The sequence below is a fragment of the Megascapheus bottae genome, chromosome 13 (assembly GCF_031878675.1).
Source record: "Megascapheus bottae isolate mThoBot1 chromosome 13, mThoBot2.hap1, whole genome shotgun sequence".
Classification (NCBI taxonomy): domain Eukaryota; kingdom Metazoa; phylum Chordata; class Mammalia; order Rodentia; family Geomyidae; genus Megascapheus; species Megascapheus bottae.
In genome coordinates, this window is record NC_143521.1 from 60138211 (window position 1) to 60160268 (window position 22058).

Genomic DNA, 22058 nt, shown 5'->3' on the forward strand with positions numbered 1-22058 from the left:
CACCATTTCCGGCTTTTGTCTATGTATGTGGTACCAAGGAATCGAACCCGGGTCTTCGTGCATGCTAGGCAAGCACTTTAACCACTAGGCCAAACTCCTGGCCCCTGGGGCACAATTTTCTATTTGGCATTTTCTTCCTCTTTTCCTCTAAATACAGGTTTACTGAACTGGGGCCATGGGAGAGCAGCTGCAGATAGTACTGTGCCTCCTCAAAGACATTAGGGATTCTTGGTCTTGTCCCACTGTCCACTGTAGACAGAGTGCCACAGCCCACATGTGTGGTTCCTTCACTTGACTGGAGGATCCATAGTGTTTTCCCTGACCCAGATGGACGGGGTTGGTGTGTGTTTGTGTCTGTCCGTTCTGACATGCTCAGGAAGGTCTGATATGGGATTCATGTCCATCCTTTCTGACACACTGAGGGAGATTTGATGTAGAGTTGGTGTCTAGTTGCTCAAGGAAATAACTCAGCACAGCCAGCCAAAGAGGAAGCTTACAATGCAAGATCATGTGTCCCAAGCAGGCTTTATTCCACAGCACAGGTTGTAGGACCTGTGTGTGTGGGCGGGGGGGAGGGGGGGGAGGTTGGGGGAAGCGGGTCGGGTCATGTCCATCCACAAGGCCCAAGGTTGTCACTGGTGGCTGGCCCGGTAGATTCTGTTATCTGTACTGAATGCCAGACCCTAGCAGGTCACAGTTTCAGCATAAATTGCAGTGCATGTTGTTGAAGGAATCTGGGCTTGGAAATGGGCTTCTGGTATAGTACAAAGCTTCTTCAGAGATTATAAAGAACTGCTAGCTGGGGCTGATGGCACCCTCCCAAAAGATAGCCACTCAGGACTGTCCCAGCGGTGAGCCATGGGTGGGATGCTGAAAAATGCCCTCAGATGCCAAAAAGGCCCACACGCTGGAGCGAGGCTGGCTGGTCTGGGCCAAGTTAGTGTGACTTTGGAGACTTGGGCTGGCTTGAGAGGGGCCGGATCTCCTAGGAAGTGGTCAGGTGAACAGACTAATGGGGCAAAATGCCAAACTATCTCCTGGCACTACACTTGAGCATCTCATGGCAGCCAGCACACAGGGCTTGCTCCCTATCAGTACTTGGTATCCAGAGCTTATCTGCTGGCATAGTGTATCTGTAACTCTATCTCATGAGGGTTTTTTTTTTGGGGGGGGGGGGGGTCATGGGCCTTGAACTCTGGGCCTGGGTGCTGTCCCTGAGCTCTTTGACTCAATTCTACTGCTCTACCACATTGAGCCACAGCACTACTTCCAAGTTTTGTTTTGTTTTGTTTCTGATGGTTAATTGGAGAAAATGGTCTCACACACTTTTGTGGGACGCTAGCTTTGAACTGCGATCCTTGGTCTTTGGATGTAGCCTCCTGATTAGCTAGGATTACAGGTATGAACCACTGGTAGGCTCATGAGACTTTTTTGTTTTATTTTATTTATTTATTTATTTTTCCAGTCCTGGGGCTTGAACTCAGGGCCTGGGCACTGTCCTTGGGCTTTTCCTCAAGGCTAGCACTCTACCAGTTGGTAGAGTGGTGCCACAGCACCATTTCTGGCTTTTTCCTGTGTATGTGGTATATACATATGTACTGAGTTACCAGGAATCAAACCCAGGGCTTCATACATGTTAGGCAGGCATTCTATCACTGGGCCACACTCCTGGTCCCAGGCTTGTGAGATTTTTTTTTGGAGGGGGGGGGGGGTCATGGGGCTTGATCTTGGCCTGGGCGCTGTCCCTGAGCTCTTTAGCTCAAGGCTACCACTCTACCTGACATTGTCCCTGAGCTCTTCAGCTCAAGACTAGTTCCCTGCCCTTGAGCCAAATCCCACTTCCCAGTTTTCTAGAGGTTCATTGGAGATAAGAGTCTCAGGTCCTTCTGTGCTGGGCTGGCTTTGAATCTTGATCCTCAGAGCTCAGTCTCCTAATTAGCTAGAATTACAGGAGTGAACCACCACACCTGATGCCTCTGTGATTTTTTTTCTTAAAAGAAGAGATCTTTATATAGCAGCAGAATCACCCTGATAATGACAAATAATATTATCCACACTGTTTTTGACTGCCTAATTGAGATGGTATTTCACATATGTGTGTGTGTTTTGCATTTAAAATTTTCATTTCTTTTATTATTGTGTGTGTGTGTGTGACTCTTGGGGCTTGAACTCAGTGCCTGAGCACTGTTCTGAGATTTTTGCACTCAAGGTTAGGGCTCTACCACTTGAGTCACAACTCTACAGCCATGAGATAAGTCTCATGGACTTTCTGCCCTGCCTAGCCCTGAGCTGTGATTCTCAGATCTCAGCTTCCAGAGGACCAAGGGTTACAGGCATATGAGCCACTGGCACCTGGCTTTTTTTATTGTCTTCAAGTTGTCCAGAAGGCTTTTATTACATGTCAGGTTAATAGTTCAGTGTGCATTTTCCATGATTCTCCTCCATATCTCCCAACCCCACTTATGTCCTCAAGTTTTCTAGCTCCATTTTCATGCATTGACATTGAATGTTATGATTGCACCCATCCACTCTTTTCTCACAGCCATTTCACTCTTTAATTGTGATCAGCTCCTGTTCTTTGCCCTATTTGTGGTCAACATTGATTTAGCTTTGGGACAGACAGTTCTTTCCCCTGTCTGTTTTCACATTCAACTTGCTGGTAACATGGATCTTAGATTCCTTTATCTGGCCTGGGTAATGATGGGTTGTAGAATAGCTAATCAAATTTCCTTGGCCATCTTGTTATAGGGGGTAATGGTCAGTCCATCACCCCATGAGATTTTTAACTTGCACTTCCCAGCTTACTAATAATGTTGACTAGTTTATTACTTGTTTGGAATTTCTGATTTGTGTAGTTCCTTTTTATCACCAGGATAGGGAATAGTAAGCGGACTCAAAGACAATGATATCCCACTGCATCAAACTACTCAAATCTAGTGTGCTGGTGGCTCACACCTAGCTGCATAGGAGCCTGAGATCTGAGGATCATGGTTTAAAGCCCAGGCAGGAAAATCCACGAGACTCTTATCTCAGTAAACAATTCAGAAAAAGCTGAAAGTAGTGCTGTGGCTCAAGTGGTAAAGTGCTATCCTTAAGCATGGAGATGCTCAGGGAAAGAGCCCACACACTCTTGAGTTCAAGCCCCAGGACCAGGGAACACACACACACACACACACAACAACAACAACAACAAACACCTACTCAACTGAGCCATTGTGCATGAGCCTGGATAGCCTGGGAAGCTAAAGCATCAGGGCCAGACTGGCCTAAAGACCAAAGTTTACTAAACCCTGGTCCAAATGGAAGGAGTATGAAGTGGAAAATGGTAAGGGTGCTCCTAAGCTGCCCATCCTGGGAGCTAGCTTCACTTCCCTGAGGGATGAGGGACTGCTCAGGAGCTGAAGCTTACCGCTGCTGCCCGCAGGGTGAGAGGGCAGCATGGTCAACATTGCTAGTCCAGCAAAGATCTGACCTGCATGACAAGCATGGCTTCTCCTGCATCAGTGGCTTTCACACAATGCAGAGTTGATGAATTATGAGCCTGGGACTGTATGCACTCTTGTGTGTGTGCTGGTCTTGGGGCTTAAAGTGCTTTAAGACTTGGGCTCTGTCCTGGAGCCTCTCTTGCTCTGCCACTTGAGCCACGGCTCCACTTCTGGCTTTTTGTTGTTGTTGTTGTTCATGGATATAGAGTCTCACAGATTTTCCTGACTACACTGACTTCAAACCACAATCCTAGGACCTCAGCCTTCTGAGTAGCTCCAACTACAGGCATGAGTCACAGGCTCTGGCCAGCTGCACAGAGTGTGTGTGACTTTCCTCATTCCTGTTTTTAGTAATCCAGTGTGGTGTGTGTGTGTGTGTGTGTGTGTGTGTGTGTGTGTGTGTGTAATGCTAACCCTGGGGCTTGAACTCAAGAGCCTGAGCACTGTCCTTGGGCTTTCTTTAGGCTAGAACTCTACCATTTGAGCCACAGCACCACTTCTACCTTTTTCTATGTATGTGGTACTGAGGAATTGAACTGGGTCTTCGTGTATGCTTGGCAGGCACTCTACCACTCCACCAAACTCCCAGTCCTCCTCCCCACCCCACCCCACCCCATTCCTGTCTTTGTTTTGTTTTGTTTTCAATCTTTTACCAGTTCTGGGTTTGAACTGGGGTTGCTTGCATAGCACAGGCTTTATGCCACGTGAGACATGCCACAAGCCCTTTGTGTGTGTGTGTGTGTGTGTGTGTGTGTGTGTGTGTGTGTGTGTGTGTGTGTGTGTGTGTGTAGGTTTAAAGTCAGGATCAGGGTCACATTTTCACTGTTTTTTGTTTTGTTTTGTTTTTGTCAGTTGTGGGGCCTGAGCCCAGGATCTAAGTGCTGTCCCTGAGCTCTTTTGCTCAAGGCTAGTGCTCTAACATTTTGAACTACTTCTGGTTTTTGAGTAATTGAAGATAAGAGTCTCTTGGGACTTTTCTGCACAGGCTGGCCTTGAATCTCAATCCTTTGACCTCAGCCTTCTAAGCAGCTAAAATTACAATTGTGAGCCACCAGCACCCAGCTTTACTGGTGGAGGTGGAGATTCATGGTTTTTTTTTTTCCCCCCCTCAGTACTGGGGTTTGAACTCAGGACCTTGCTGCACTTGTTGATTTGCTTGCTTCGATTGTACTCTATTACTTGAGCCACACCTCTAGTCATGATTTTGCTGGTTAATTTGAATATGGAATCTGCCTGCCTTAGATTTGAACTGCAATCCACTGAATCTCAGTCTCCTGAGTAGCTAGGATTTCAGGGATATGTCACTGATGCCTCACAGGTTAACTGCTCCCCTCCACCCTTTTTTGGTGCCAGTTCTGGGGCTTGAACTCAGAGCCTGAGTGCTGTCCCTGTGCTTTTGTGCTCACAGCTGGCCATAATTACCATTTGAGCCACAGCTCCACTTCCTGCCCAGGCTGGGTTTGAATCACAATCCTCAAGTCTCAGCCCGCCACCTGAGTAGCTAGGATTACGGACATGAGCCACCAATACCTGGCTCTTTTAAGAATTTTTAAAAATTAGAAATGGAGGTGTGTTTCAATTGGTAGAGCAGCAGCTCTACAAGCAAGATACAAGGCCCTATGTTCAAGCTTCTACCAGCACATACATGTACACAATTTTTTTTTTCAAAAATCACAGATGTCTTCCAGGCACTGGTAGTTCATGCCTGTAACCCTATCTACTCAGGAGGCTGAGATCTGAGGATCTCGGCTCAAAGCCAGCCCACATGGAAAGTCCACGAGACTCCTCTTCTCTCAAATTAACCACCAGAAAACTGGAAGTGGAGTTCTGGCTCAAAGTAGTAGTGCACTTGCCTTGAGTAAAAAGAGTATGGAGACATTGCCCAGGCTGAGTTCAAGCTCCAAGACCAACCACAACAAAATCTTGAGTGGGTTGTGGATTTTATCAAATGATTTTTATCTGTCTGTTGGGAAGATCCTATCAGGGTTTTTCTCTTTTTGCCCTTTATCCTAAATGGTGTGTTTATGTTGTGTTGAACCATAGTCTAGGAATAAACCTAACCTAAGGCCGAATGACTACCCCTTCCAGGTATTGCTGCTTGCAGGCTGATACTTAAAGTTAGGTAGGGCTCACGTTTTCCTTCCAGCTCTACCTTGCCAGTGTTTGGTATGTGTTGCTGGGGGTTAAATCCAGGCCCTCGTGTATACTAGGTGAGTATACATCTCTATTCTGAAAATATTGTCTTTTTGCTCATGGAGAACATTGTTGCTGTAAGATACCATAAGTATCTGAAAACTACTGTGTCTGTTGTTTTCTTTGAGGGGATTCAACTACTTACTCTGTTTCTGTAACAGGTATAGAAGGTTTGGGGGTTTTGACACTGGCCTGAATTCTGGCAAATTATTTTTGTAGGAATTTGGTAGTTGCATTTAAATATCAGTTTCATTGACATGGACTTGATCAGTATTTTTTGGGGGGGGGAGGTTATTTTATTTTTTTGTTTTTTGGTCTGTTGTGGGGCTTGAACTCTGGGCCTGGGCACTATCCCTGATCTCTTAAGCTCAAGGCTAGTGCTCTACCACTTTGAGCCACAGTGCCACTTCCAGTTTTCTGGTGGTTAATTGGAGATAAGAGTTTCACGGACCATATAATGAGTGATTGTTGTTCTTAATGTACTATGTTATTTCTCATCTCTTTTGTTGTCCCTTTGTTATTCTCGTATTGTTACAGTATCTTACCTGTTATCTGGTATATTGTATATATGTTTATTTGAAATAGGATAGGGAAGGGAGGAAAACAAGATAAGGGGAGGGAGTGGGGGAGGGAAATGGGGACAAAAACATGAGAAGGGGTATCAATGTGTGAGAAGTAATGCACCTTCTATCTGGCAAATATAATGTAACCCTTCTATTAATTACAATAAAAAAGAATATTAAATTAAAAAAAGAGTCTCACAGACGTTTATGCCTGGCCTGGCTTTGAACCATGATCCTCAGATCTCAGCCTCCTGATTAGCTAGGGTAACAGGTGTGAGCCACCATGCCTGGCTTGTTCAGTGTTCTTTTACTGCTCAGGTATCCTCTTTCTCACATGACATCCACTGGCACGACCCTACCAAGTCTCCCTTTCTCCTTAGTTTTCTGTGGTGTTTACCATCTCTAGTTAACTGACCTGCTCACTGTATTTACTGTTTATTGTTTCTCTTCATTGGTATGTAGAAAGTTACACTGCTTCACTGGAGCTGCTGGCCACAACTTGGTTAAAATGAAATACAATTAAAACTTTGGTTTTCTAAGAGCCACCCTTGGTTTTCAGCAGCCACAAGGGGTCAGTGGCCTCCATAACAGTTCATGATGACAGTTCATGGTCTGGTCATGAGTCAGCCTTGTCTCCTCATCTGAACACCTCAGACATGCCTGTCAGCCCTCAGGACTAGTTAATAAGGGCTGGAGCCACGGCTCAGTGATGGAGCCCCTGCCTGGCAGCATGAGGCCCTGAGTTCAAACACCAGTATGGAGGAAAAAAAAAAAATAATGGAAGTGGTTGTCATGAAAAAACTTTTAGACAGATAATGGTATGAGTTTGATTTTTAAAAAATTAAAAAGAACATCATTTCATTACATTGTAGGATCAATTGTTCCTAGATTATATCTAACCACTGTCTTTAAACCACACACACACCTATGTCTGCCTGTTCTGATGTGGGCAGAGTCCTGCATAGGTGATCAGAGCAACGGGGTAGAGTGGGGGTTGTGAGCCCAGGCAGGTTCAGGGCACCCGGACCACACGTCGCTTACCATGCCCTCACACGGTCACTCATTTCCTGCTACAAACGTCATGCTTGCTGATGTTTTCTGCCGAGTCCAGCATGAGCATGGTAGCCACATTGTGGTCCTCAGGGCGTATTCAGTAGGGGTGTGGCAATCTGTGACCAGGAGAGAGGATGGCTCAGCACAGGGATGAGGACATAGTTGCAGGCATGTGAAGTGGCAACAGCTGGCTATCCCTGCAGCCCTCCCTGGAATCTGCTCACTCCTTCCCACCCTGGCTCACATAGGTTGCCTCTCTTCTCTGGGCTGGGCTCAGGGACTTCTGGCCTCATCTCCATATTCTAGAGTTCCTTTCTTCGTTATTAATTTTCCCTTTGAATTGTTTTAAGCAAGTAAACATACAGATATACTTCACCTAGGAAGGCTGGAGGATGGAGTTCCACATGTGCTTGGCCTGTGCCCTGTATTCTCCTATGATGATGTCATTTCCGCTTCCCCACAGGCTTCACGATGTAGCCGAGACTCCAGGCTCTCATTCACAGGTAAGCTGAAGCTGATCTTCCTTCTTTGCTGCCTGTGAATTGATGAGCTTTACCTAGACTCACATGGCTAGGGTAGAATGACAATCCCTGCTACTCCTGTCATTGGCAGCAGGCTTTGGAGTTACTGTGGCTTGTTTTCTTTGGTTGGTGTTAGTTTCTCATGGATCGTAGACTCTGCTAAAATCTACTGAAGGCTCAGTGCTGGGTTTTATGTAGGGTTGTCAGTGAGATGCCTGAGTAACAGTACCATTTCTGACCTAGAAAATGGAAAAAGAGCAAGGACCAGAAAGAAGGTGCAGAAGTAAGCCTGAGTACAGAGTGAGAAGGGATCGTCACATCCTTGTGGTGGCCTGAAGCCTCCATGCCACGGCGTGAGGGGGGACACGCAGACGTCCAGAGTTGGTGAGGCCCAGTGCTCCATCAGTAAGGTCTTGCTGTCCATGGAGGGAGGCCTGGGGTTCTGTGGGGCCAGCCTTCTAGAGAGACTGGATTTGGAGTCCATTCAAAGTGCCAGAGTACTGGTGGCTGAAGCCTGTAATCCTAGCTACTCAGAAGGCTCAGATCTAGGATCATGATTTGAAACCCAGCCTGAGCAGACCAGACAAACCCAAAAGACTCTATCTTCTATTAAAAAGTTGCCGGCGGGGGCGGAGGGACTGGAAGTTCACACCTGTAATCCTAGCTCCTCAGAAGGTTGAAACCTGAGAAACATGATTCAAGCCATCCGGACAGGAAAGTCTGTGAGACTTATCTTCGTTTAACCACCAGAAAACTAGAAATGGTGCTGTGGCTCAAGGAGTAGAGTGCTAGCCTTGAGCTGAAGAGCTCAGAGACAGTGCCCAGTCCCAGAGTTCAGGACCCACGACCAACAACAATAGCATCAAACAAGTTGCAAGTAGTAATGTAGCTCAAGTGGTAGAGCACCAGCTTTGAGCAAAAAATACCCACGCAAAAGCACAAGGCCCTGAGTTCAGGCCCCAGTGACAGCACAAAACAATACTACTAATAAAAATTAATACTAATAGTCTCTAAAGTGGAAACAGGAGGATGTGGGCATGACAGTGGTGGCTGAGGTTACCTAGGGAAGCGGTAAAGAACTTGGGTTCCATGGCAGTGCTCTGCCCTGGGTGTCTCCACTGAAGGAGGGATGGACATGCTGTCCTGAGGGGGGGTCTGGAGCTCAGCGGGGTTCTAAGTGGTGATTTGCTGTGAAAGTGTAACTAGTAAGGTTCCTGTGCTGATGAGTGGTGAGCATGAGGTGGATTTGGGGCCTGGCCCTCAGTTTCCGTGCTCAGAGGCCTTCTGGCAGATCTAGATGAAACTTTGGCTAAGGACAGGCCTGTGCCCTGTAGAGACTCAGCAGTCAGCCTCCTGTAGTGGCCAGGGAGTCCTGTCTTCCTGGTAGACTCAAACGAGGGCTTATCCTACTGTGGTCTGGGACAGCTATCTGCTGAATTAGGTTGGGCAGCAAAGGAGGAAACAGGCAGTTAGCAAAGAGGCTCCAAAGGGAATAACGTCCAAGACCAATATCATGTTGGGATCAGAAGGGCAGAGGAGATCTTGGCTCTTGTGGAGCTATGGCAGACAGATGGAAGCGCTGAGATCCTAAGTGCATCAAGCACTTAGGTGAGTAACAGCACCTTATACCTGCTGTGGGGACTCTGCAGGCATCTTAGGGCCTCTAGGCAGTGTGCGCCACACAGATGTCCCAGGATGTCTGTCTATGCTGCTGGCCAGGTAGCTCTCCCTTCCCCTTTGCTGTCACAGAGCAGAATCTCTGGAGAGTCACAAGCAAAGGGCACCACCTCCAGTCCTGGCTTCCGGTCTTCCCAGCTGACTTTTCCTCTGCTATTTGCGCCCTATTTGCTGTGCCCTCTGCCCCCACCTCCCCAGCCTTCAGTTAGAGGGAAAAAAGGATGAAAAGCAGAAAGGGGCCAGGGCCACATGGAGTGAGTATCTTGGCAGAGAGGTCTCATCATGCTCCCACACTGGCTGCAGCTTCCATCCCGGTCTTTCATGAGGCCATCCATTGTTCAGTACACCCTCCAGGTGAGACATGAGCTCAGTACAGGCAACTCATCTGCAACTACGGGATGTTCCTGGGGAAAGTTCAGAGCCACAGCGCAGTTGAGATGTTGACTAACTGTGTGTTTCTCTTCCAGAAAGCCAAAGATGTTGACCAGGAAGATTAAGCTCTGGGACATAAACGCCCACATCACCTGCCGCCTGTGCAGCGGCTACCTCATCGATGCAACCACGGTGACTGAGTGTCTGCACACATGTGAGTACAACCCTGACCCTAAGTTACTGTGGGTCACCCTGTACAATCAATGAGTGGAGACTGCAGCAGTCTACTCCATAGGGCTTTGGCTGTGTTTTGCCAAAAGCTTTTGGCTCTGGTGTGAGCCAGAGGTTAGAAAAATTAACCTCAGAGTGAAGCTGTTACAGGTGATTTCTCTGGAGTGAGATTTCTTTCAGGAAAGCTGGACTTGGAAAAATTGTGCTCTGAGTATATAGGAATAACAGTATTGACTTCCACCAGGGAGAAATGCCTATTTAAAATTCTCAAATGAAATCCTGACATGGTTACAGGGACCAGGGATCTGTGATTTGTTCCTGGTACTTGGCTCGCTCTTCTGTCTCACAAGCACCTAGCCTGTGTGTGATGGGCTTTTCTGTCTCCCTGGAAGGCAGTTCTGTGTGGGTCACATGTTACAACCAGGGAGGAGTTTGTTAAACGGAAGACTCATAATAACACAAATAATTTTACATCTTATATGTTTCTATTTTAGAGAGAGAGAGAGAGAGAGAGAGAGAGAGAGAGAGAGAGAGAGAGAGAGAGAGAGAGAGAGAGAGAGCGCGCGCTCCCAGCTCCCAGGTGTTTGGTTTTTTTTGTTTTTGTTTTTGTTTTTTTTTGCCAGTCCTGGGGCTTGAACTCAGGGCCTGAGCACTGTCCTTGGACTTTCTCAAGGCTAGAGCTCTACCACATGAGTCTCAGCCCCACTTCCGGCTTTTTCTATGTATGTGGTACCGAGGAATCGAACCCAGGACTTCATGCATGTTAGGCAAGCACTCTACCACTAGGCCAAACTCCCGGCTCCTCCCCAGGTTTTTCCTGAAGTAAATTTACAAAGAAGTTTCAATTGGGCATATCAGTTTATGAGTATAGCAGGTTTGATCCTGTCATCTTCCCTTGATCGCCCCCACCTCTCCCAACGCCACTCTTCTCCCACATTACCTCGTTTCATATTCACACATATGCATTGAAGATTATGACTATAGTTACCCACCTTTTCTCTCTTGCTAGGTTTTTTGTTTTTGTTTTTGCAGTCCTGGAGCTTGAACTCAGGACCTAGGCATTATCCTTGAGCTTTCTGGAAAGGCTAGTGTTCTACCATGTGAATCACCCCACCACTTCTGGTGTTTTCTGTGTATGTGGTACCAAGGAATTGAACCCAGTGCTTCCTGCATGCTAGGCAAGCACTCTACCACAAGGCCATGCCCCTGGCCCTCAATAGAATTTTATATTGAAGTTACTGTTTTGTTAGAAACTGGCAGCAAAATTTGTTAGGCAATTTTCACTGAATTGTGTCTAGTTTTGTTATATAAGACAATGCTGTGATGTTTTAGGCCTCCTTAACAGAAATGTGCAATAGTAGCTGCATGGATGATCCAAAGCAAGTCTTGGGCCTTTGATGGTTGCACTTTGCTGTCTCCTCCCCACTCAGCCGGGCGTGTGGGTTGGGCTTGCCTCACTCAGTAGACATTCCTTTCTACCATGCTTCCCAAGGCAAGCACTTTCTTTCAGGAGCCAGACACTGTGTGGAGGAGATTTCTGGGGCCCTTCAGCTTGCTGGAGTTTGGCTAGGCGTGGGTGCTGGGAGCCTCTCTGTGCTGGGTTTACTCTCACCTGCTGCCCTTTGTATAGTCTGCAGGAGCTGCCTGGTAAAGTACCTAGAGGAAAACAACACTTGCCCCACATGTAGGATTGTGATCCATCAGAGCCACCCGCTGCAGTACATTGGGTGAGTATTGCATGTGGGTTGAGTGCTGCATGGGGAAGGCTGCTCTGCTCCAGGCTGCCCAGGTACAAGCTAACGTGGACAGGATCATGACAGTAGATATTCCCTGGTCAGCAACTGCACAGCAGCACTAGGCAATTAAGAGACCATAAAACCCAAGTGGAACCTTGTGAGTTTTCTAAACTAGAAGTGAAGTTGGAAGTGGGAGGTGTTCTAGACTTGCCTTTCTACAGAAATAACCCACCCTGTGCTGGGGTTCGGGCAAAGGAGGTGAGGGGACAAAAGAGAGGAATTTAGATTTTGGGAATCAATTTGAAAGAAACAAAATGCTCCTTCCCCATCCACCCACCTATCTGCCTGCAGGATGAAAGTAGAAAGGAGTCTGAAACCAGGTTAAAAGAAGCAACATGTACTTATCTTCTGTGTTAACACTGAACAGCATGTTGTACACAGAGCGTTGAGCACACAGACAGCTTAGCTTCCCAGGAATGGCAAACCAGGTTCAGGCAGCAGGTCCTGCCCTCAGAAGCCCCTGCAGTTTCCTAGACAGCACCATCAGGTCCCTTTGGTCCTCCAGCATTTTGCCCAGGAACCAGTGTCAATTTCCTGAGTTCTAATCCTTCAATGAATTGTCTGTGCATATCATCCTGAGTTCCCATGGTCCATGCACCTGCAGAACATCTGGAGACACCCTCTGGCTCTCTACCCTGACCTCTTTTCTCTGTGCCAGGTGTAGGGTAGATGGGAGATATTTGGATTATAGAACTTCTTTCCATTTTCTGGTGGCTCCTGTTCTCTGTACAGTTCAAATTCTTACTCTCTGCATTCTGACCAGCACTGAGTAGTGCCAGGTGTTTAATTTTTCCAATATGGTGGCTCTGGGTAAATTTTGCTCTGTTACTGTAGTTTTCTCTGAGCTCTCATTTCTACATGTTGAGTAGCCATCAGGGCTACTCTGTGGGTATCACCTATCTCAGTCGCTTTGCTCTGCTCACTGTTTGGAGCAAGTCTTTACTTGTGTGAATCAGGGACGGGAGCCGGAAGAAACTGCTACCCTCTCTAGGGTTCACTTAAACTGTCAGGCATACATGGAGAGAATGAGAAATAGATATGGGGCCAAGTAGAGAGGTAAGGGCCAGGAAGTGGGTGTGTATGGGGGTGCATTTGGGTTAACAGGGACTGGGTTTACTTCTGGCTTTGGACATTTTGCCCCACGAGGCTGTGAATTGAGTGGAGACACTTGCCTCTGTGAGCCTTTTTGCCTAGAGTTTCCTGGCTGACAGCTTCATTTCTGCTCTCTTCCTGCTGGATTCTGTACTCCTCCCATGCTGAGGCAGATAGCTGTGGTCCTGTGACACTTTTGGGACTTAAGATGGAATGATGTGCAGGTAGGGGCCAGGGGTGATGCTGTGGGTGATGATGTGACATGTACCCTGAGCAGGTGCTGGTTAGGGACCCTCAGAGTCTGACAGAGAGCATGTAGAAGAGAGTAGAGAGACTGCAGGAGAAATCCTGACGCTGTCATCCTAGATTGTGAGTGCATTAACCTTAAAAAAAAAAAAAAGCTCCATTTCAAAGGACTGTACCTACACCATGCTGTCTGATCTGTTTAGCCCCCATCCTAGGGAAAGGTGTCTTTCCTACCTCCAACCCCACTTCCCAACCCCCTGGGCAAGGCCAGTGTAGAGCTCTGGCGGCCAGTTCTGCCCTATGTGGCCTGTGAGTTCTAATGGAAGTCTTGCAAGTACATTAGGGTCTATGAACTCGACTCACACACCAGAGTATATGTGTCCTAGTCAAAGTGTGGAATATACTTCCTCATATGGTGAGAAGAATTTGTGTGACCCCATGTGATTTGAGGATGAGAATTTCCAAACCATAAGGAGTTGGTGGATGCAGCAGGGGAGAGGCTTATAGCAACTGAGTTGCCTGGATTATTGCAGATCCTGCCAGAGGGTCAGATGTTTATGACTTTTTTTTGTGCCAGTCCTGGAACTTAGGGCCTGGGCACTTTTTGTTCAAGGTTAGAGCTCTGCCACTTGAGCCACACAGCTCCACTTCCAGCTTTTTCTGTGTATGTGGTACTGAGGATTCACACCCAAGGCTTTCTGCATGCTAGGCGAGCACCCTACCAGTAGGCCATACTCTTGGCCCCTGTGACTTTGGTGATGTCTAATCATTAATCAATTATTTGGGTATATAAGAGTTTGTTTATCACATTGATTTGAATATTAAAAATTCTTTAATTTTACCCAAGAAAAGAAAATAGTTATTTTAAAAGCTTCTGTTTAAGAATAGCAAACCTGTCAGGCACTGGTGACTCACACCTGAAATCCTAGCTATTCAAGAATCTAAGATCCAAGGATTTCAGTTAAATGCCAGCCCAGGCAGGAAAGTCCTCAAGACTCTTATCTCCGAGTAACTGTGGGGAGCCGGAGCGGCCGCCACTAAACAACCTCTTAGTCCTCCTTATCTGGTATGTGAATGCAGAGCATTTGCTCTTTCCTCTGAGTCTGCGCGTATGACGTCAGAGGCCTGACCAATCCCGAGCTTTAAAACGGCCCTGACAATGGAGCGACCAATGGCAAAAAACCCCGGGTTCCTTGATTGTATGTAAGCAGCTGCATTTCCCTGCCCAAGCCCCTTTCGCTTCCTGCTCCCCCTTCAATCAAAAGGCTCTCCAATAAAGTATGATTTGAGAAGAATCCTCAAGTGGTGGTCGTTCTTCCTCGCTGGTCGAGGAGCTCGCCGCAAGTAACCACCAAAAGGATAGAAGTGGAGCTGTGCCTCAAGTGCTACAGTGCTAGCCTTGAGCAAAAAAAGCTCAGGGACAGCACTTAGACTCTGAGTTCAAGCCCCGGGACTGGCACTATCGTGTGTGTGCACACACACACACACAGAATAACAAACCAGGTAGGTACTATATTTGAGATAGTGCCTTTGTGCCTTCTCAGAGAACTTTTGTAGGTATAACAGAAAAACCACAGAAAGAAAGCCAGATGTCATGGAGCCCTGCAGCTACAGGCTAAGAGAGCCCAGAGCCACAGGGATATGGTAGCCTGTGTTTGTGGGATGTAGTGATGCCGACTGTCCTATGAGAGAAGGGCCTTGCACACTTAATTCTGTTATCTGCTGTCGTTATTTGAAAGTTCCTAAGTCCCTAGGATCTAAATTAAATGGTATCTTCAAGTCATAGATCACTTTTTTGGTAGCACAATTTTTTTTCTTAAATAGAACATGCGAAGATCTGTAAGACTAAGGTTCTGTGATTAATTCATCCTGTCTGTCTCTCTGTAGTCATGATAGGACCATGCAGGATATCGTTTACAAGCTGGTTCCAGGCCTCCAAGAAGGTGAGTTCAGGAGCTTCTCTGCTCAGGTCCACCTGGGGCGTTGGCTATGGGACCAAGGCCTCTCCCCTGCAGTGTCTTCACCTCCCATATCTCTGCTCATAACACTGGGCTCTCCATTGACTTTCCAACTTGTGCAGACTGTGTTAATCCTGGGAAAAGACAACGCCTCAAGATAAAGTGTTAAGATAGTAAACATTTACATGTGTAGCACCAATGTATGAGGAGCCCTGTGCAGGGTTGAGTGGTTCTGTCTGCTCCCCTTTCCCTGTGGTGTTTCATCTGTGAGGCTATAGTTTGTAAGGCCCAGAGATAAGGATTTTTCTTTTTAAACATTTGGCCACATAACCTTAGGACATGTGGGAAAATTGTAGTGATTCCTTAATATCACATGCCGACTCACGTTGATGTTTCTAGTTGTTCCATGTCAGCTTTCCATTGTTTTGGTCAGAATCCACATATAGCCTGTGCCTGGGGCTAACTCACAGGCCTCCTCTAGGTCTCTGCTGCCTTGTCTTTGCCTTGCCCTAAGGCTTCATCCAAGTCTGGACTTACAGAGAACATGCAGTAGCATCTTTGCATGTCTCATGTGCTGAAATTGGTGGTAAATGTATTCAGTGGATCTGTTGAACTCTGGTCCATGTGTTTGGCAAGCCCACTATTGGATAGTCACTTTTCCTGAGCAGGTGGAATCAACTTCTGAAGAGATGGCACCTAATAGATAATTCCTGCCAGGCAGCAGTGGTTACCATTCCAGCCTGCATTCAGTGTTTCCTAATTGTAATGTATGTGTAAAGACTATTGATGTGCCAGGAGCATGGCCTAGTGGTAGAGGGCTTGCCTAGCATGCACAAAGCCCTGGATTCGAGTCCTCAGTATCACGTACACAGGAAAGGCCCAAGTGGTGCCATGCTCAAGTAGTAGAGCACTAACCTTCAGAAAGCTCAAGTACAGTGCTCGGGCCCTGAGTTCAAGCCTCAGGACTTGGGTGGAGGGATGAGGGAACTGTTGATGTTTGGTTTCCCAGAGATCCTGTTCATGGAAGAGAAGCAGAATAGATGTCAAGTCCTCTACCATTTACACGATAGCAGGTTGCTTATTTCCCTGTCTGGCCTCATGGCTGTGCATTCTCAGTTCATTACAGTTATCTGAAGCTTGCATCGTCACTGTTTTGTGGCTATCTGGCATCTCATTTTTTATTGTGACCTTGTTACACCCTGGTAGTCTTAAATGTTCTGGGTTCCAAGTACAGGTGTTGGAACCTCCTGGGCCTCTCCACTTAGCCACCTTTCTCAGGGCCTGGCATGCAGTGCTACTCTGAGGGCACAGTCAGGTGCTCAGTTTTATTGGAAGCGGTGTGTGAGTACCATCTGGCTTGGACACTTGTTTGCTCCCGTTGTTACACTTGCCACGCCCGAGCGCCTGTCCTACATGGTCTCTGTTCACCCTGCTGGAGGTTGTAGAAGCTAAGAGTCTGGAAAGACAGAGGTTCCGAGTTCCCACCTTTGTCATGCAGAGACATGTGCTACCTTGTGGTCCAGCTTCTCCTTGCTGTGATGTCCTCGCAGGGGTCACAGACTGGCAGGTTCCTGATGTGGCAGATGTTTGTTCTCAAACTTCTGGCTTTGAAACTATTAACAAGTAGCTGTGTTCTTGACAAAGGCGGCTTGATACTTCTTTGGCTTGCTTTCTTTTCTTATTTTTTTTCCTTTCCTGGTCCTGGGGCTTGAACTCAGGGCCTGGGCTCTATCCCTGAGCTTCTGTTTGCTCAAGACTAATGCTCTACCAGTTGAACTACAGTACCACGTCCTACTTTTTCTATTTATGTGATATTGAGGAATGGAATCCAAGGCTTCGTACATGCTAGGCAAGCACTCTACCACTAAGCCACATTCCTGAACTAACTGGGCTTTTTTTTTTTTTTTTTTTTTTTTTGTACAAACAGTTGTAAATCTCATTCAGGACAGAAGTCTTCAGCTGGGCCCCCACATAGACTGGAATGTATTTTAACCATGGTGGTGCGGCCATGAGAGAGAGCATCTGCTTTTGAGGTTCCTGGTTAATTCTTGTAGAACAGCTAAATGGTTGCAGCCTCCTCCTAGGTGATCCCCAGCCCCACTGAGCCTTGGCTCTCCCTCCGGCCCCTTGCCTAGGAACAGACTTCCTCCATAGCCTCCACCTGTGGTTCTGGATGAGTGGTAGAAGTTCATTTTTAGTTATTTTTGTATTTGTAATATTTAAACAACAACAACCTGCCTTCCCAGAGGCAAAATCTTTATATACAGAATTTATCAGAGTGCCTACTTTTTTTTTTTTTTGGCCAGTCCTGGGCTTGAGCTCAGGGCCTGAGCACTGTCCTTGGACTTTCTCAAGGCTAGAGCTCTACCACTTGAGCCTCAGCACCACTTCCAGCTTTTTTCTATGTATGTGGTACCAAGGAATCAAACCCGGGTCTTCATGCATGCTAGGCAAGTACTTTAACCACTAGGCCAAACTCCCGGCCCCAAGAGTGCCTACTTTTTAATACCATCTTCTCTCCTGCTTTTCCTTCACATGGCTTGTGGCTTCTGTGTCCACAACATGACATAGCTTCCTGGAGAATTCATGCCATGTCTTTACCAGTCCTCTACTAACAGATACTGAATGTGCCTCTCATCTTTTGCTTTTTTAAAAAAGGTATGCTTTTATACATGTGGGTGTAAATATCTGTTAGTTTCATTGTGGAAGTAGACTTGCCAGACCAGAAGGTATCTACTTTTTTATTTCTTTTTTGTGCCTTATTGCACTATCTGGAGCAGGAGTTGGCTCACTGCATCCCACAGGCCCCATCTGACCCACTGCCTGTCTCCATATGGCAGGTGAGCTCAGAACATGTGCTGCATTGTTGTATAGTTGGGGAAAAATGAAAATAATATCATTTTGTGACATGAAAATTATATAAATTGAAATTTCATAGTATATAGGTACTCTTATTAGAAGCCAAGTGTGGCAGTACACACGTAATTCCAACCCTCAAGCAGCTGAAGCAAGATGATTCTGTGATCAAGGCCTCCTGGACTACATAGTAAGACTCTTATTTCAGATCACCTCCCCACCTGGAGACGAGAAGCTTGATGATGGCTCATGCCTCAATTCAAGCTGCTCGGGCTGAGCTTTGACAAAGCCAGCCCAGACAGGAAAGTCTGTGAGACTCTTATCTCCAGTTAACCACTTGAAAACCTGGAAGTTGGCCGGGAGTGTGGCCTAGTGGTTAAAGAGCTTGCCTAGCATGCATGAAGGCCCCGGGTTCGATTCCTCAGTACCACATACATAGAAAAAAAGCCAGAAGTGGTGCTGAGGCTCAAGTGGTAGAGCTCTAGCCTTGAGAAAGTCCAAGGACAGTGCTCAGGCCCTGAGCTCAAGCCCAGGACTGGCAAGAAAAGAAAAGAAAAGAAAACCTGGAAGTGATGCTGTGGCTCCAATGGTAGAGCTCTAACCTTGAGCAAAAGAGCTCACAGACAGCATCCAGGCCCTGAGTTCAAGCCTCATGACCGACTGATCCCCCCCCCCCCCCAAAAAAAAAATCTTGCCTGGCAAGGTGGCTCACGCCTGTTATCCTAGCTACATAGGAGGCTGAGATCTGAGGATTAATGGTTCAAAGCCAGCTTGGGCTCTAAGAAACTTGAGATTCTTATCTCCATTTAATCACAAAAACAGGAAGTGGGGCTGTGGCTCCAGGGGCAGGGCGGTAGCCTTGACCTAAAGAGCTCAGAGACAGTACCCAGGCCCAGAGTTCAAGCCCCATGACTGACCATTCCCCCCCTAAAACAAATCGCCCCTCCCCCCCAAAAAAAGTTATTGGAACATATCCATGCTTATTTATGGATGCATTGTCTGTTGTCCTCCAATAACAATGACATTATTCATTACACACTGCGTGTTACGTGGTCATTGCTCTGGTATACTGCTCAGCACAACACATTTCTCAGCAGTTCATGTATAATTTGACAGCCTTTTAAATGCCTGTGTTACACGGTGGTGAGACACCTTTGTCCAGCATGCCAAAACAAGGAAAGAAGAGAAAAATGAGCCTTAAGTGTCAGACTGCTGCTCCTGACCAGTTGCTACTAGGGCAGACACTGCTCAGAACACAGTGATCTTGTGGTAGGAACGTGTGACTCATCCCACATTATTTTTTGAACAGTGACACAAGCGCAAATGAAGTTTCCATATCTCAGAATCTACTGAACTGTGTGCACGTAAGGGGCTTTTACACCTGTTCTTCAGGTAGACGTGATTAACATGCAGCTTAGTAACATTAGCAGTTTGTAACATACAAATACGTCCAGAAGAATTCCATAGAGCTCCATGGCTGCATACTGAGTGACTGCTACCGTGATGCATTCCCGCAGACCTTCCAGCTTCAGCACTTGGTTGCCAAGTCTGGCCCACACAGTTCTGTCCACATTTGTTATTTCTCACTAGTAGCAGCATTAAAAGATGATAGCCCAAATCTACAATGTCTTTCATGTGATGCTTGTGAAGCTTTTTGGTAATTCCTTGCCTACTAAAGATTAAAGGTTATCTATTGATTTTTAATAGCGGAGATGAGGAAACAGAGGGAATTCTATCACAAGCTGGGCATGGAGGTGCCAGGCGACATCAAGGGGGAGGCGTGCTCTGCAAAACAACACTTAGAGACCCGGAACGGTAAGTAGGGAAGTCCAGGAGCTCACTTTCCAGAGAGCACTTCGTCTCAGCCTCAGGTGATTCACCAGAGAGTGATGGGTGTGGGGCGGCTCCTCATTACTCCTGAACATTGAGGGGTGGAGAGCGAGAGGTCCCTGAAAGTGTCTGGAGACTGGGTAGAGGGTTACCAGTAGCAGAGGACCTAGAAAGAGGTGATTTATGGAAGTGGTGCTGTGGCTGAAGTGGTAGAACGCTAGCCCTGAGCTGAAGAGCTCAGGGACAGCGCCCAGGCCCAGAGTTCCAGCCCTATGACCAACACAAAGGGGGAAAAAAAAAAAAAGGAAGGGCTTTATGATAAAATGGCAAAATCACAATTTTATTTGGACATTTGTGGCACGTTAAATTCCTTTATCATAAGTTATTCAAATAATTGAGACTTGTTTTTCTGATGGATCACACAAGTTCCTTCAGAGGTGACTGGGATCTCAGGTCTGGATTCCAGGAGCCAGCTTTCTAAGGAGGAGGCTACTAGATCAGGGCTGAGAGCTCCTGGAGCTTGTGTCTGCCCCCTCACCCATTCCAGCTTCTGCGCCCATCCTCCAAACCCACCTTTCACCTGCTCTACGGGGACCGTGTTACCGAGCAGTGTGGTGTTTAGCAGACCTTGGTGGAGTGGCTCTGGCTCGCTAGGTCTCCTTTGTCCAGTAGTCTTAGTGCAGTGAATGTCAGCAGCCTTTGGAGGGTACTGTGAAGTTTCAAAAATATTGTAACATTCTGCATTTCGTAATTTGGGTTGGGTATCCTTCAACCAAAATGCCTTGAGTAGACTTGAAGCCTTTCATACTTGGTGGGTTTTGTCATGATGACACATTGCATACAGGATAAGCTACCTTCTGGAATTTCAAGCTACATTTCAAATACCCCGCTATAGGCATAGGCCCAAGAGTATGTTCATATAATACTTTCACTGTGTCTTGCTGTGACTGTGGCCTGTCACTTGGGATTGGTTGTTTCCGCATTTCGCTCAAGAAGTTTGAAACATTTTGGATTTTGGATTAGGAACACTCAGTTTGAACAGTTTTTCTGTTTGTACTAAAAGGTGAAACCAAAGCAGATGACAGTTCAAACAAAGAAACCACGGAAGAGAAACAGGAAGAGGACAACGATTACCATAGGAGCGATGAGCAGGTGAGGCCCCCTCTACCCGGTTTGCTTTACCAGCTGGCGACCCAGCCACACTGCAGCGTCTTCACGAGCTGACACACACGGCCACACTGCGGTATCTTCATGAGCTGACACACATGGTCACGTGGTGTCTTGTGAAACCCTGAGAGTCAAAAACCTGGAGATTTTCTTCCACACAGTATCTACCTATCTAGTGATCTGTCGGGGTTTTTAGTCCTCGGTCCCTCCCAACCCGCAGGAGAGATAGAACACACACAACCAGGGTGAGCCACGAAAGGGGAGGGCCGACTGACCGCCCGCACCCAGCCCGCCCTCGCTGGAGGACAATCAGACGCGTCAGGGCGTCAGGGAGACCCATCAAGGCAGGAACTTGTTTACTGAGGAAGTCCATTCAGCTAATATAGGGTGCAGGAGCCTATCAGCACAAAGGTGGGCAGGGCCGGGGAGGTCCACGTGTTTACGTTCACTATACATCTCAGCAGAGAGTGATAAGGCAATCACACATTCGTACCCAATAGTAAATCAAGTCTCAGCAGAAAGTGATTCACAATACCAACGCTATAGCTCAAAGTTAGGCATGGCGTTCACACATGACAGCTCATTTCTTTGTGTGGTTATCTTACTCAGTGATGCAGATTGATGGGCCAGCCTGACCCTGCACTCGGCTCCCAACAGTGATATACCTTTTTTCCTTGCCTCCCTTCCTCCCTCCATCCGTCTCTCTCTCTCTCTCTCTCATTACCAAAGTAATATACAGTAACTATAAAGTACTTCAAACAAAAAAAAAATTACAGGCTATTCCCCGGTGTTAATTGTTTAACACCTCTGCAGGTTTGTACCATTTATAATTTGATGCCTCCTCTGCTGGGTGCTTTTCTATGCATGAGAGGAAGCACCCAGCAGCACAATAAGGAAAAAGCCTGCAGTGTGGAGAACAGTCCAGGTCTCCTTCACTATGTTGTCAGATGAAGAAGAAAAGTAGATAACAGAGAGGTGCCATAGAAGAATTTGCTAAAATTCTCTAGCCCTGTTTGTA

General features: G+C 46.8%; 1 protein-coding gene across 4 annotated transcripts in view; it reads left to right on the top strand.

Annotated features, from left to right (window-relative positions):
- Positions 1 to 22058, top strand: part of Pcgf3 (polycomb group ring finger 3) — a 35594-nt gene that overhangs the window by 5649 nt on the left and 7887 nt on the right. For 2 of the 4 annotated variants that reach the window (XM_090343939.1, XM_090343940.1), the window contains 7 exons: positions 7758 to 7797; positions 8059 to 8199; positions 9960 to 10078; positions 11726 to 11822; positions 15117 to 15172; positions 19751 to 19858; positions 20937 to 21025. In XM_090343939.1, the coding sequence (XP_090200065.1) occupies positions 9970 to 10078; positions 11726 to 11822; positions 15117 to 15172; positions 19751 to 19858; positions 20937 to 21025 (459 nt within the window). In that variant the 5' untranslated portion in view covers positions 7758 to 7797; positions 8059 to 8199; positions 9960 to 9969. The remainder of the gene's footprint in view (positions 1 to 7757; positions 7798 to 8058; positions 8200 to 9959; positions 10079 to 11725; positions 11823 to 15116; positions 15173 to 19750; positions 19859 to 20936; positions 21026 to 22058) is intronic. The other 2 variants (XM_090343941.1, XM_090343942.1) reach the window with 2 other exon arrangements.